Consider the following 14394-nt stretch of genomic DNA (forward strand, 5'->3'; position numbering starts at 1 on the left):
ATTGGTTATTATCACGGAGATATTATTGCTCAAAACTGCCCTGCTTGCCCTTGCCAGAAGGATGGTGCAAAAAAGTCTTTTAGAAGCAAAAGGTACCATTGAAAAGCTATGGTGCTATCAATTGCTGTTATTAATAATAGGTTCCTAATTACTTTTGCTATAGTATTAAGTGAAAGCCTCTTTGGGTGGGTGATGACTGGGGAAGTGGAACTATTATTAATGGAGCTGCCAGCTCCTGTTACTGGCTCCACTGACATAATATTTCTCTCTGGGAATCCTTTGACAAATCAGCTGAATTTCCTATTCCCTGGCCCTAAGCGCTGTAAATTTGATCCACATGTCTCCAGTGTTGTTTCTGTAGATTAATAATGGAGAAAGGGGGAGGGGCCGGGCCTGCACCCAGGCTCTCCCAGCTGTTTGGGCTGTCTGCGGGTTTTAGCTTGTAGTTGGGGTGGTTTTCTCTTTTGTTTCACTTGTTTCAATGCTAACAGCCAGCTCTTCACTGTGTTTGGTTACTCAGCTGTCAGGGTTTCTGCTTTAGGGAACAAGGCCCTGGTAGGGGGTGGCTCTGGGGAGAGTCCAATCACGTCCTCCTCCTCCTCCTCCCCCCATGGAAACAAAGCTTTGAGGAAGTGCTTTGAGGCGGTGCTTTGCCAAGTCAGCGCTGGATGTGGTGGGAGGGGTCCCTGCCATCTAGCAGGGTAGAGGAGATTGAGAGGGGGCAGGCTTAGCCAGCCGCACAGTGGCGGGCAGGGGGGCCTGGGTCAGGGTTAGGGCAGGCGTAGAGGGCAGGACTGATCACCGGCTGAACCTACATACAGAACTGTGGGCAAGACTGGGCTGGAGAAAAGACTGTGGTGCGTGTTCACCCAGGAAAGAAACATACACAGGGCTCAGCAAGGGGTGTCATGGACAAAAGGGGCGGTGGCAATACAGCAGTGTTGTCATACACACAAGCTACCCAGTAGGGACTGCCATGAGTGAAGCTTGCGGGTGTGAAGCTTGGACTCTAGGCTCTCAAGAGGGGTCAAGTGTCCACATTCGAGAGTCAGCCCAACCTGATTGGAATCCTAGTTCTAACGCTTATCTGAGCAAGTTTATTCAAACTCTCCAAATGTCAGTCCCCTGATATCTAAAATGGAGCCCGTGGTGTCCCCCTTATAGGATCATAGCAAGAATAAGGGAGATGGTGTAAATAAAGCCTGTGTTCCCAGCACAGAGTGAGAATAGTAGCAGCAGCTCTCAACAGCACTTCCTGTGAGCCAAGCACTGGCCCAAGTGCTGACCTCCAGTGACCCAGCTGATCCTCGAGGCAGCCCTGCCAGCGAGGAACTCTCATTATCTCCAGTTAACAGATGAAGGACTGACATACAGAGAGCAAGTAACCTGCCCAAGATTACCCCTCTAGTCACGGGGCAGAGCCAGAATCACGGACCCCCACCCTCCATGCCGAGGCCCTGTCCATACGGCTCTGCCGCACCTGCTGCTGTCCTCGTCACTCCCATCACACTGGTTAAGGACAGGGAATTCTCACCAGACTTAGCCATATCCCAGGGGCTCGCCAGTTAAATATCAAGGAATTTTAAGAGATTTTTTTCCCCAAAGTGACTGATTAAATCCCTGTGGGCATTTTCCTTTAGAAAATAAGGAAACCCTGGGGATGGAGAGTCAGAAAAAGATATAGCAGCCAGAGAAATGGTTACCAAAAGTCGGGAATCCTGGTACTAGGCTCCAGCTGCAGCTAGAATCTCCACGGCCACGTGCTCTAAGGGGCCAACATGTAACTTTAAGCCAGATTCTGATTTTGCTTTTCTGATGCTTTCTAAGAAGCTACACAATGAGTTAGAGAAATTTACAGGCTGTCGCCCTCTGGGATTGATTCTGACAGCTCTGCTCCACTGCTGTGGATGTGCTAATGAAAAACACTAATTGGACTTGGCCAGTGGCTGGGACACGTCCCTTCTTGGAGTGGAAAAGGCAGCATCTCTTCCGCGCGGTTGTTCCCAGCACAGGAAGGAGGGGCGCTGAGGGTAGCGCTGCCCTTCCGGCAGGATGGGCATTCACACCTGACTCTGAGCTCTGTGGAGACAAAGCCGGCTCTCTTTGTCACCCTAGAACCCTGAACATAGCACAATTCTTGAGGCAAGTCTAGTAGGTACTCTGTAAATATTCACGGAGTGAGTGGACAAATGCCTTCTTACACGCCTCACCAGCTCAAGAAGGCCAGTTCCTTGCGCAGCTCCAAGGAATGGTCTCTGCTTTCTTAAAACCACAGGTATAGGGCGGCGCCTGTGGCTCAGTGAGTAGGGCACTGGCCCCATATACCAACGGTGGCAGGTTCAAACCCAGCCCCAGCAAAAACTGCAACAAAAAAATAGCTGGGCATTGTGGCAGGCACCTATAGTCCCAGCTACTTGGGAGGCTGAGGTAGAAGAATTTCCTAAGCCCAGGAGTTGGAGGTTGCTGTGAGCTGTGACACCAGGGCACTCTACCGAGGGCAACAGAGTAAGACCCTGTCTCTACAAAAAAAAAAAAAAAAAAAAACAGGTACAAGTGTGCAACTTGTCATTTTGTCCACACTGAAATGTTCTATCCTCAAGGCTAAGAGAGGTTTGCCCACTGACCATCTCCCCATCTGTCAGGAGAAGGGGAGCAGGGTCTAGCACTGCCCACAGGGGGCCAGACCTGCAGAGCGTCCCCTCCAGCCTGAGTGTGACTTGTCTCCCTCATTTCCCCACAGGTGTCCTCTCCCTCCCCGCATACTTCAGCCCCTACAACGGTGGCGGGTCCCTGGGCCATGACGAGCGAGCCGATGCTTATGCCCAGCTGGAGCTTCGGACTCTGGAGCAATCCCTCCTGGCCACCTGTGTGGGCAGCATCTCAGAACTGAGTAAGTGTGGCAGCCCCGTCCAGCCGGGTGGTGGAACCCCGGAGTGGGGCTCTGAGGGGAAGGCAGGAGGGCTCGGCCTCTGGCCTCCTCCTCCGTGAATCTTGCCTTCCCAGAAAGCCAGATCCCTCTAGACCAGGGGTTGCAAAGCAGTGGCCCACGGCCTGTGTGGTTTGGCCAACGTGTGGGACTTAGTCACACACAAATCTGGTTTCTGGTTTCTCTTGGAAAATCAGATGATGTAGTGACACCACATCCATTTCTGCACAGCAGTGACCAGTGGGAGCTGAGGGCAGTGCAGTGGTGGCGGTATTCCCCACTGTGCCACGGACCTGGTTTCTCATACCTGGCTGTTTCACTTACTTTACCTGCCTGGCCCCAGAGGATGTGAATTTATAAGTTGAAAGAGAGCAGCCCCTAGGCAGCACCTGTGGCTCAGTGAGTAGGGCACCCATCCCATATACCAAGGGTGGCGGGTTCAAACCCAGCTCCAGCCAAACTACAACAACAAAAAATAGCAGGGCATTGTGGCAGATGCCTGTAGGCCCAGCTACTCGGGAGGCTGAGGCTAGAGAATTGCTTAAGTCCAAGAGCTGGAAGTTATTGTGAACTGTGATGCCACAGCACTCTACCGAGGGTGACAAAGTAAGACTCTGTCTCTTTAAAAAAAAAAAAAAAGAAAAAGAAAGAGAGCAGCCCTGAAGCCTGAACATAGTGAAAGGAAGATGATAGCAGAGCTCCTCTGGCTGACAGAGGGTGTGGTTGGGTGGCGTCTGCCAGAACCTGGGGCATGTTGGAAACCCTTGGTGTAGGTCCTTACCATCTGACTGCTGCTTCAAAGTGTGTCAGCAGGCGTGACATCCATGCTATCTCCCCAGCTCTCCCTGTGGTTACCCTATAGTTGAAAAATTGGACTACCCACTCTACCATCTTAATCCCCCCCCTCATTCTATCGAGACCACCCAGTGGAAGGCAGTGACACACACCAGGGGTCACAGCACATGGCATGAAGACAGACAGAGCGCCTCTCTGCCTGAATGACCCTGTTTCTTTCAGATGCAGCTTCCTCCCTCCATCCATTCCTCTTCCCCCTTCCCGGATAGGAAACAAAGGTGCCCAGTTCAAGGTCACAGACCAGATCTCTAGTAAGGCTGGGAAAAAAGGCAGGATTTCCGGCCCCCTGTCTCTCCTGGCAGTGTTACAGCAGTCAGGGCCCACACGTTGCCACCTAGGTCCCCCATCCCTCAAGGGACCCCACAGGAAGGGGGCTCCTGTGTGTGTCTTGATCTCCAAGCCTGATGTATGTCTCCCAGACAGCGGGCTGTCTTGGGGCCACACACAGTCTGTGCTTTGGTGGACTCTCCTGCCCTGAGAACAGAGAGAGACACACACACCCCCCTCAGTCTGCTAGAGAGCACCTAGATTTTACTTTGCTTGTGAACATTAAGTGAGCACCTGCTGTGTGCAAGGCACCATGTGATGCACCTTACTCACGTTATCTTACTCCTCAGAACAACTCAGCAAAGTATGTCCTGATGAGAGAACTGAGGCTTGGAGCAGAACAGTGATCTTTCCCAAGTCACATGGCCAGTAACAGATCTTGACTGCGAGTGTGTCTGCCCAGTGTTACTGGCCACACTCTTGATCACCCAGGGATATGGGCTGCCTGGACCAAGCTAGCAGCCCAGCCACCAGCATCTCAGGGCAGCAGAGGTCAGGGTTGGGGCTGGTCCTTGGCCTTTCTTCATGGTGGCCTCATGTCTACTACTATCCCAGCCAGGAATGAGGAAGAACGTTCAGAAACTTCCCTGCAGGGAAGGGCTTCACATCCTTCCGTCCCTACTGGTCAGCCCAGGGCCCAAGCACCGAATCTTTGGCTCTACCTTATAAAACCATCCCAAGTTGTAGTCGGCCCTTGTCACCTCTGCTACCTCCAGCCCACCCCATACCTGCAATGTAAAGCATAAACTGGGTGGCGGCACTCCTCTGCTTAGTAGCCCTCCACCCCCACCCCAGGGCTTACAATCAGTAAAATCCAAGACCTTCTCCCGCCAGGACCCCACATGTGACCTGGCTTCGTCACCTGCTCCTGATCTCCCAGTGACGGCACTGCAGCCGCTGGCTTCCTGGCCACCTGCCCACTGGGGCCCTCCCCATGCCTGCAGCATCTCCCCCAGATGCCCAAATACATTGGTTCCTCACTTTTTCAAGCTTCTGATGGCACCTCCTCAGACAAGCCTTCCCTGAGCACTCTGTAATGAGCACTGCACCCTCACTCCACTGTCTCCCTTTGTGTGGTCTGAGTTTTATTCAAAGCACTAATCACTTCTCATGGTCCTGTGGGCCACTCTGAAGAAGTCAAGTCAATGGAAAAATGAATCCTGACCTAATGGGATGTGAGCCTCCAACCAGATAGGCCAGATAAGCCTCAGAAAGCAGAACCAACCAGCCTCCATGTGACATCTGTTGCATGTTTACTTATAAACAGTCTGTCATCTCTCTCCTCTGCCTAGCATGTCCACTTCATGAAACGAGATATTTTATGTCTTTTGTCCACTGCTGTATCCCCAGTGCTTGGAGCAGCGCCCAATGCTCAGCGTGCGCGCGTGTGTGTGTCTGTCTGTCATGCATATATACATGTACATGCAAACATGCGTGTGTTAGAAGAAATAAGGCCCAGCCCACCCACTGTTTGTCTCCTAAAACTCACGAGGGATTGATCTACATCCTGGACCAGCCACTCCTCAAGGCCAAAGGGAGAAGCATCCCCAGAGCATCTGGGTCCTGTGCCAACATGCCTCGTTCCTCCCTCTGAAACCAGGGTTTTCACTGACCCACGGTGGAGGAGGGAAGAGGTGGAGGCAGATACTGCAGGTTTTCTCTCTGAGGCTAAAAAGCTTAATGAGGCTGGTGATACTTGGCTCTGAGCTCCTTGGACCTGCAGATGTATCCTGGGTTTTACATGCATTAAACTGCCTGCACCTCGCCAAGCCCGGCCTGCCAGGCAGGGTAAGAAGTTTCGCTCTTGTATCAGGCCCAGCCTCCCAGGGAACATGGGTATTTGTGTTTTGCTCTGTTCCTCCCTGCCCGTGAAAATTTTAAAGAGAGAATAAGAAATAAAACAAAACTCACCAGGTTTTTTTTAAAGGCAGCCAGGTATTACAGGCCTTGTTTTGAAGATAGTACTAAATTCCAGACTCTCGCCTGATGTTTTTATTGGATGGCTCATAATGAGGGCTGGGAAGCCCAGAGTGAAACCCGCAGCACCTCTAATCAAGTCTCTCATGGTTAACAAGGGGTGAGGACTTGTTTTTCCTTGTCTGGTGGATGTTTCTCAGCTGCAGACTAAGGTTTCATCAAGTGTAGGAACAACTGATTCTCAAGGACTAGGAAGTTCAGGAGAAGCTCTGAGTACCCACTTGTACTCACTTGTACCTACCTGTGCTAAACCAACAGCTCAGCCAGGACCAGGGCTTCTCAAACTAGCTGTGAATGAATATCCAGAAAAATGAAACAAGACATGTAAATGCAAGCCTAATTTTTTGTTTTTAGTATATTTTGTTTTTTTGAGACAGCTTCTCATTTTGTCCCCCTCAGTAGAGTGCCATGGCAGGCCTCATAGCTCACAGCAACCTCAAACTCTCAGACACAAACGATCCTCTTGCCTTAGCCTTCCAAGTAGCCGGGACTATAAGTGCCTGCCACAATGCCCAGCTAGTTTTTTAGAGACTGGGTTTCGCTCTTGCTCTGGCTGGTCTTGAACTCCTGAGCTCAGGCAATTCACCCACTTTGGCCTCCCAGAGTACTAGGATTACAGGCGCGAATCACCACGCTGAGTCTATGAAAGCCTAATTTTAAAAATTATTAGATTAGCTAGACATAAAATTACTGTCAAGTTGCTATGAAAGTTTTTTTTTTAATATCCACTCTCAGTTTCTTTTTTTTTGTTTACATTTATTCACATTTATCAATATCATTGATCCATTCCTTTTTTATTTTACTTTTTAATTTTGATTATTTATTTATTATTATTTTTTTTTTTTATTGTTGGGGATTCACTGAGAGTACAATAAGCCAGGTTACACTGATTGCAATTGTTAGGCAAAGTCCCTCTTGCAATCATGTCTTGCCCTCATAAAGTGTGACACACACCAAGGCCCCACCCCCCTCCCTCCGTCCCTCTTTCTGCTTTTCCTCCCCACCATAACCTTAATTGTCATTAATCGTCCTCATATCAAAATTGAGTACATAGGATTAATGCTTCTCCATTCTTGTGATGCTTTACTAAGAATAATGTCTTCCACGTCCATCCAGGTTAATACAAAGGATGTAAAGTCTCCATTTTTTTTAATAGCTGAATAGTATTCCATGGTATACATATACCACAGCTTCTTAATCCATTCCTGAGTTGGTGGGCATTTAGGCTATTTCCACATTTTGGGGATTGTAAATTGAGCTGCAATAAACAGTCTAGTACAAGTGTCCTTATGATAAAAGGATTTTTTTCCTTCTGGGTAGATGCCCAGTAATGGGATTGCAGGATCAAATGGGAGGTCTAGCTTGAGTGCTTTGAGGTTTCTCCATACTTCCTTCCAGAAAGGTTGTACTAGTTTGCAGTCCCACCAGCAGTGTAAAAGTGTTCCCTTCTCTCCACATCCACACCAGCATCTGCAGTTTTGAGATTTTGTGATGTGGGCCATTCTCACTGGGGTTAGATGATATCTCAGGGTTGTTTTGATTTGCATTTCTCTAATATATAGAGGTGATGAACATTTTTTCATGTGTTTGTTAGCCATTCATCTGTCATCCACTCTCAGTTTCTAAAATTAACTTTTTGTGAACCCGTATGTTTGTGGACCTGTCCTGGTTCACTGACCACACTTGCTGTAGCAGTGGTGCAATGGTCAGTAATGGGTGTTTGGGAAAAGGGACCCCTGTTCAAGCCCTGGCTGATTCACTTACTAGTGAATCAACAACTGGGGCAGATCATTTAGCTTCTGTGAGCTTCTCTCCTCATCTGTAAAGTAGAAATACTCCCCTATCCAAGGTGATTGTGAAAATTAAATGAGATTTTTGTCTATCTTTTCACATCTATCACAAAGTTTAGAAAACACAAAGTGGCAAGGAGGAAAAGTTGGCTGTTTTCCGTAGCCATAAGTGGTTGCCAAGCAGTGTAAGTTTTTAAGATGTCGGATCAGAGTCGGCCACAGGCGTCTGTCTTTCTCATCTTTGGGAGAAACTGACCACAGCAGGGCTTGTATGGAAGAAGCTGGGAACCTCCATCTCCAGCTGTCTTCTTGGTTTTCCTGAACCTTCAGGGGAGCTCTTTCTGCTCCCAGCTTTTCTTTTAGGAAACCTTTAGGAGGAGCTTCCATTTCTTTTCTTGATTTTCTTGCCTGCATTCTAGCTGGAAATGTGTTACCAAAGCATTCTCCACCAATAACAATAACAATGAAACAACAATAAAAATAATAAATGATAACGACTTGTTTCTTGTCGAGCCTTTGAAATGATATTTCAACAAGATTTCTCTTTGATGCTATCACAGACTGTTTAACTTCTCCTCCTTGTGGTCCTGTGGTCCTGCCAAGAGTTGTGACATTTAGGCCTAGAGAAACAGGAGCCAGATTTCAAGTTATTGCGGCTGACTTAGCTGTACAGCTGGCTGTTGTGAGGCCAGTTTCTGCCACCCAGGAGCCTGAGGGCAGGGCTGGGATCTGGCATTTCAGGGCTGAGATTCCTCCTGTCCTGGGAAATGTGGGGCAGTATTTGACTGTAGGCTCTGGTCCTAGAAGGAAGAGGAATAATAGTAATAGTAGGACATTAATAATAACAACATGAGATTTAACCTTACCAAGTACCTCCACTGTGCCAAGCATGGTGCTAAGTGCTTTACATTTATTAATTCTTTGAGTCCTCAAAATAAGCAGGGTACATACTATTGTTTCCATTTTACAGATGAAGAAAATGAGGCTCTGGTGATGAGGTCAGAGAACACAAATTAGAAGTAGCAGAGCCCTGATTTTGAACCCAGGCATGTCTGCTTGAATCTGTCCTCTTATTCATCTACCTGGTGATTTTTAGACCTGAGTGGACGTAAGAATCACCAAGGGAACTTATACAAACTGCAGGTGCCCTGGTCCTGCCCCAGACCAGTAAAATCAGAACGTCAGGGATGGAGCTGGGTGTCGGTAGCTCACTGCCCACAGCCCTCTTGGCGCTGGGGCTTCCTGGGAGCATGCAAGCAGCGGGACTACAGCTGCAGGAACAAGCGAAGTCAGCAGTGTAGGAAGCAGGGAAGACCCAGGGCTGGGTGAAGGGGACAAGGAAGACTTTCCCCGTGGAAGGCTCGAATTCTAGGGGTGTCATTTATCCCTGCTTAGAAACCCAACACCACTGCTGTGGCTGTCACAAGAGAACTTGGCAGCTAATGAGCTCGTGCCAAGCCTCGCCAGAAATTGTATTTAAAGATGAAATGAATGCATAAGTCTGTTTATTGATTTTCCAAATGTTTTCTGAGTGCCTTGTATACAGTAAGCCCTGTGGCAGTCTCTGGGAACACACCAGGATGGAGTACTAAGCGCCCAGAATGGATTGGATCTGCCATATGTTTAGTGACATCTCACTGACCAAATGAAAACCTGTCTGTTAGCCATGTCCCCAAGGTTCTCTGTGGAAGGAACTCTCTGTAAGGAGCCTCCATGCGCAGGGGTGAAGCTGCCTGGCAGGGGAGGCCACCCTGAGTCCTCAGGCCTGTGGGGAGAAGGAAGGAGCCCCTTTTCCCAGAGTGGAGGTGCTGCAGATGCGGGGCTATTTTGGCCCATCCTTTCTCAGCATTGTGGCCACACACAATGACGGGACATTTCCTGTTTGGGTTGGTGGGATATTAAAAAGACTTGGACAGAAACACAGGATATGGGGACCTGAGACCCTCCCCCTCCCGACTCCAATAGGGCAAGCCACAGCCCAGGTCACAGTGAAGTTTATGGTCTTTGAAGTCAAACAGGCTAGGATTCAAATCTAGACTCCATTTACTAGCCATACACCCCTGGCTAATTAACTCACCTTGCATGCCCCATGGCATCCCCATGACCAGGAGAGCACCTGGGTCAGGAAATGTTTATCAGAGAAGCCTCAATTGCTTGTCTGTTAAATGGGAATAATGCTGACCCTTGACGTTATAAGGATTAAATTCAGTCATATTTCTGGAGAATTGCATACTTGGCATGCAGTAAACACTTATTGGGTGGTAGTTGTCACTAGGGTGATAAGCTGGAGGGACCTTCTCTGCTGAATTACCTGGGGCTTTGCACAGGACAGCACAGGGAGAATCACCGCATAGCCCAGAGCTGGGAGGAGCGACCCAGAGAGATTCCCTCAGTCAGAGCTGGGGAGAGGCCCTTAGGGTGGTGGAGAGAGTGGGGATGTTGAAAAAGAAACCGCATTAGCATAAATTCTGGAGGGGACAGGCCCTGCCAGTGTTTAATTCAGCTGTTAGGGCAAGATGGGAAATGAAAGGGAAGCTAAATTGCTATTTTTGTGTCTAGGTGACAGTTTCCACCTCCGCCTCTTGGCTCTGGGGTAAACAGTAATTATGGACCAAGGCAAAAGAGCTTTAACTGGGAGCATCCTTAGAAGAATGTGGGCTGCGAACTCACATTTTGTCTTCTTTTTTTCTCTCTCTCTCTCTTCTTTCTCTTCTTTTTTCTCTTCCTCCCTTTCTGCCCCTACCAGGTGATCTGGTCTCCCGAGCCATGCACCACATGCAGGGGCGCCACCCCTTGTGTCCAGGTGCCAGCCCTGCCCGCCAGGCCCGCCAGCCGCCACAGCCCGTCACCTGGTCCCCTGATGCCCTGCACACGCTCTACTACTTCCTGCGATGTCCACAGATGGAGTCCATGGAGAACCCCAACCTGGACCCCCCAAGAATGACCCTGAACAATGAACGGTAGGGCTCTTCCTTGGGCTGAGCACCAGGGGAAGACTTGCTCCCAAATGTGTGTTGACTGACTACCTGACTCACCACCAACGGAAAGGCGCCCTGGAGCTGGTGTTTTGAGGAAAAGCAGTTAGGACAGGTGCCAAGTGGTAACTGGCCCTCAGTCAGTGGTGGCTGTCACCTCTTTGTTGGTGATGTCACTGCTGTCATCGTGTTGTCAGAGATCTTGGGCAGGGGTTACTTCATTCACTCATTTCACAGATGTGACTATCACAGTCCTGGCAGTTCTTTGAACGCCAGCAGGTTAGTGATTGAACAGGCGCAGCACCCAAGGTTGCAGCTCCCAGTTGGAGCTTTCTCTACAGGGTTCCATCCTTTTCCAAATGTAGGCACGGCTGCTAAGGACAGATGTACAGGTTGTATACTGCACAAGGGGACCCAAAGAGGGGCATGAGTAGGTGATGTACATGGGGCCGTGTCAGCCTGAGGACAGGGTGCCTTTTCTAATGGGTCTACTCAAAGAGCTGTCTTTTTGAAATTTTCTCCCTGGAAAGTATGCTTTTTTATAATTTGCTCAAAACACCATATGTGCTGGCATAAGCCCCGCCTGGAAGGCCCCACATGACCACTTAAGGTAAGGCCTGCCTGTGGGCTCAAGAGTTCTGTGCTCGAGAGAGTGGAAAGGCCTCGTGTTTGGTTTAGGAAGCCCCATGTATGGACAGCCACCACACTGCAGGGCAGGGCAGAGAGCACTAGGACCTGGCAGTGCTCAGATCATTGGAGGAAGATGATCTGAGACCTTGATCTACAGAGTGCTGGGGACTCTCCAGTCCTCCTGTCCAGCTGCTCTTGTCTTTGGGTGGCACTGGATCTCCTCAGCTCCACCATCTACATCCAGGCCCATGTCTCCGTGCCTCCACAATCACAGAAAACAAAGGCACTAAGACACTTTATTGAGCATTTACTGGGTGCTGGGTACCACAGTGTACCCTCTACAGGGTTGTGCTCCCTGAATTCCCATGCCACCAGGAAGGAGGTGCAGAGAGGCCGTAACTCGCCATGCCACACAGGCTGTGCCCCTCCACCATACCATCTGCCAGCTGAAGGAGTGCAAAGCAATAGTGGCCCAAGTCTCTGGGAACCAAGGGGTAAATACAAGGTCAAGCAAGGCCACACTGGGCCTGATGCAGAGCAAGGAGGCCGCAGGTGGAGCCCAGCATCCTGAGAGCGGCAGCCAAGCAGGAGGTGGGGCCGGGGTACAGATGCTGAGCCCAGCTGCTTCTGCTTTGTAGAAGAGTGCTGCGGTTGCAGAGGTTGGCTGGGAGGAGAAAGGGCAGGAAAACATCTGGGGAGGAGGAGGCGGAGGAAGCTGCTTGCTGTTTGGCAAGGTCCCCAAGGGCACTGGGCCCGGGTCTGGTCACCCAAGTAAAAGATCCCTCCTCAAGCAGGTGATCTTCTGCTGGCACTTTCTCTGGCCCTCCTGGGAGGTTCTGCTCCCACTGCTCTCTGACACACAGCAGGCGGGGTTCTTCGTGACCTGTGTCACATGTCTGTGTGTGGTTGTAACAGCTGAGTCGCACAGCTCCACACACATATGCATGCATTTAGATAGCTATTTATTTAAAAACCACTCTGTCTACCACACAAATAAATTGGTAGCAAAGGTATTTTTCCATGAATCATTTCAAATGAGTATTAGATATGTGGGAAATTGGAACCACCGTTAGGAAAAAATGGGATCCACAATTTTTAAATTTTAACACCAAAAGAAAGACACCCTAAAAATACCGGGCAAGCAGACAGCCTGACGGCTGTCTGGTGGCCTGGCTCCCAGCTGTGAGCAGACTCTGCCACCCTTTGGCTCGCTCCACCCTGGAGGCCCTGGGCTGAGCTCCCAGCACCACAGCAGGCTGTGCTGGGCCCATACCCCTCCAGGCCCCACTGCCCAGGTCCCAGGGCTCTGAGGGAGAAATCTTTCCTGGTACATAAAGTAACTGGAGTGTACTGGGGTTCCAGGGTGACAGAGCTTTGCTTTTGTGAGTTTGGTGATGTCTGTCTCTCTCTTTCTACTTCATTCCCTTGAAGCTCCTTCTGTCCCACTAGGAGGACGGGGGACTCAGTGCACCCAGCTGGAACTAGAGACCCTGACTTCAGGTGTGACAGTGTATGTCTGGCCCCAGAGGCCTCTGTCCATTAGGGCCATGTGTGACCACAGCCATATGATGAAGTAACACATAGGTATCCCTTTTGTGGGGGGCTCGCTGTGGCCTTCCCTGCTAGGTGTCCCTTCTGCACTGCTGGGCGAGGCCTTGGCATCTCTCTGTGCTGGCGCCTCCTCCCCAGGGCTGGCTCTCTAGGTTTGGGTGGGGAGACGCTGGGAGGAGGCGGTTGCAGAGACAGCCGGAGCACAGTGGCTTGGCAGAGCAGGGAACAAGACTTCCTCACGTCGTGGTGTCTGCTGCTGCCAGGGAGCCTGGTGCATCAGTGCACAGAGCACGGGCTATGGGGCAGAGACCTGGGCTCAGGTACATTCAGGGCCCCTCCGTGTCTCAGGCTCCTCACCTGCCAAGAGGGGCTCTATAATTCTGTCTGGGAGGACAAAGTGAGATAACATGTGCTCTTCCTTTTAAAGGACATTTCTACCTACTTATTTTATGCCCACGACACATCAGCAATGGAGCTGCTCTCCTGTCCATTTTACAAATTAGGACAGGAGGATATAGGGTACCCAGCTGGCACATGGCTAGGCAAGGATTTGAGGAGGTCCCTCTGACCTCAAAGCCCTTGCCTTTCTCTGAGCCAGGCTGTGGCTCTCCCAGGTGGCTGCTGAGACCTGATCCGAGGGCTCTGAGACACCCAGGGTGGGCCCTGGCCCCTGAGGCTACCCTCAGGAGCCATTCCAGGCCCACCTCCCTCATCACCTAGAAAAGCACGTGGCCAGGCCCTCACGGAGGCCTTTCCCACTGGCAGCTTTGCGTCCCAGGCTCCAGCCAGGCCTGAGGCTGAGTCTAAAGCACAGGATTACTCCCAGCGGCTAACATGCAGACTGTGTTGTCACCCAAGATCATACTCAGAAAGTCAAAGAACCTCCAGTCAGGGAGCCAGGAGGTTGCCCAGGGAAATCGGGAGCCTCCTCTTCCAAGGTCAGGGGGAGAATGGACAGGCACCTGTTTAAGCGTCCTTACTGGTCATGCCGGAGGTAGAGGGACAGGCTGGCCGGAGTGGAATCCTGGCACAGGATGTACCTCCCCAGTCACCACTCTCCCGGGCAATAAGGAGAGCTTGCCGGCAGATTGCTGGAAGAAAACCTCACCAGAGAGGATAGAAAGAGACATGTGGTCTGAGGTGAGAGGGACTGAGGTAGACAGGAAGTGACTGAGTCTCTGCGTCAGAGCTGGGGTGCACGGGGCTCCAGAGTGCTTCTACCAGCAGTAGCAGAGAAGCCAGGCCCTTGAAGAGTGGTCAGGCAGGGAGTGCAGGGATGGCCGAGGGCCACTGGTCCACAGAGGAGTCCCTTGCTTATGCCTGAGGCCCTGGCCTCTGCCTGCCTCTCCCCAGTCCTGCTCGG

At 50.6% G+C, this 14394-nt stretch overlaps 1 protein-coding gene across 1 annotated transcript in view; it reads left to right on the top strand.

Moving 5' to 3' along the window:
* ABTB2 (ankyrin repeat and BTB domain containing 2) overlaps positions 1 to 14394 on the top strand; it is a 178661-nt gene that overhangs the window by 128644 nt on the left and 35623 nt on the right. Inside the window, exons 2-3 of the mRNA XM_053560472.1 lie at positions 2741 to 2890; positions 10622 to 10835. Coding sequence (XP_053416447.1) covers positions 2741 to 2890; positions 10622 to 10835 — 364 coding nt within the window. The remainder of the gene's footprint in view (positions 1 to 2740; positions 2891 to 10621; positions 10836 to 14394) is intronic.

This window comes from Nycticebus coucang, chromosome 14, assembly GCF_027406575.1.
Source record: "Nycticebus coucang isolate mNycCou1 chromosome 14, mNycCou1.pri, whole genome shotgun sequence".
Classification (NCBI taxonomy): Eukaryota; Metazoa; Chordata; class Mammalia; order Primates; family Lorisidae; genus Nycticebus; species Nycticebus coucang.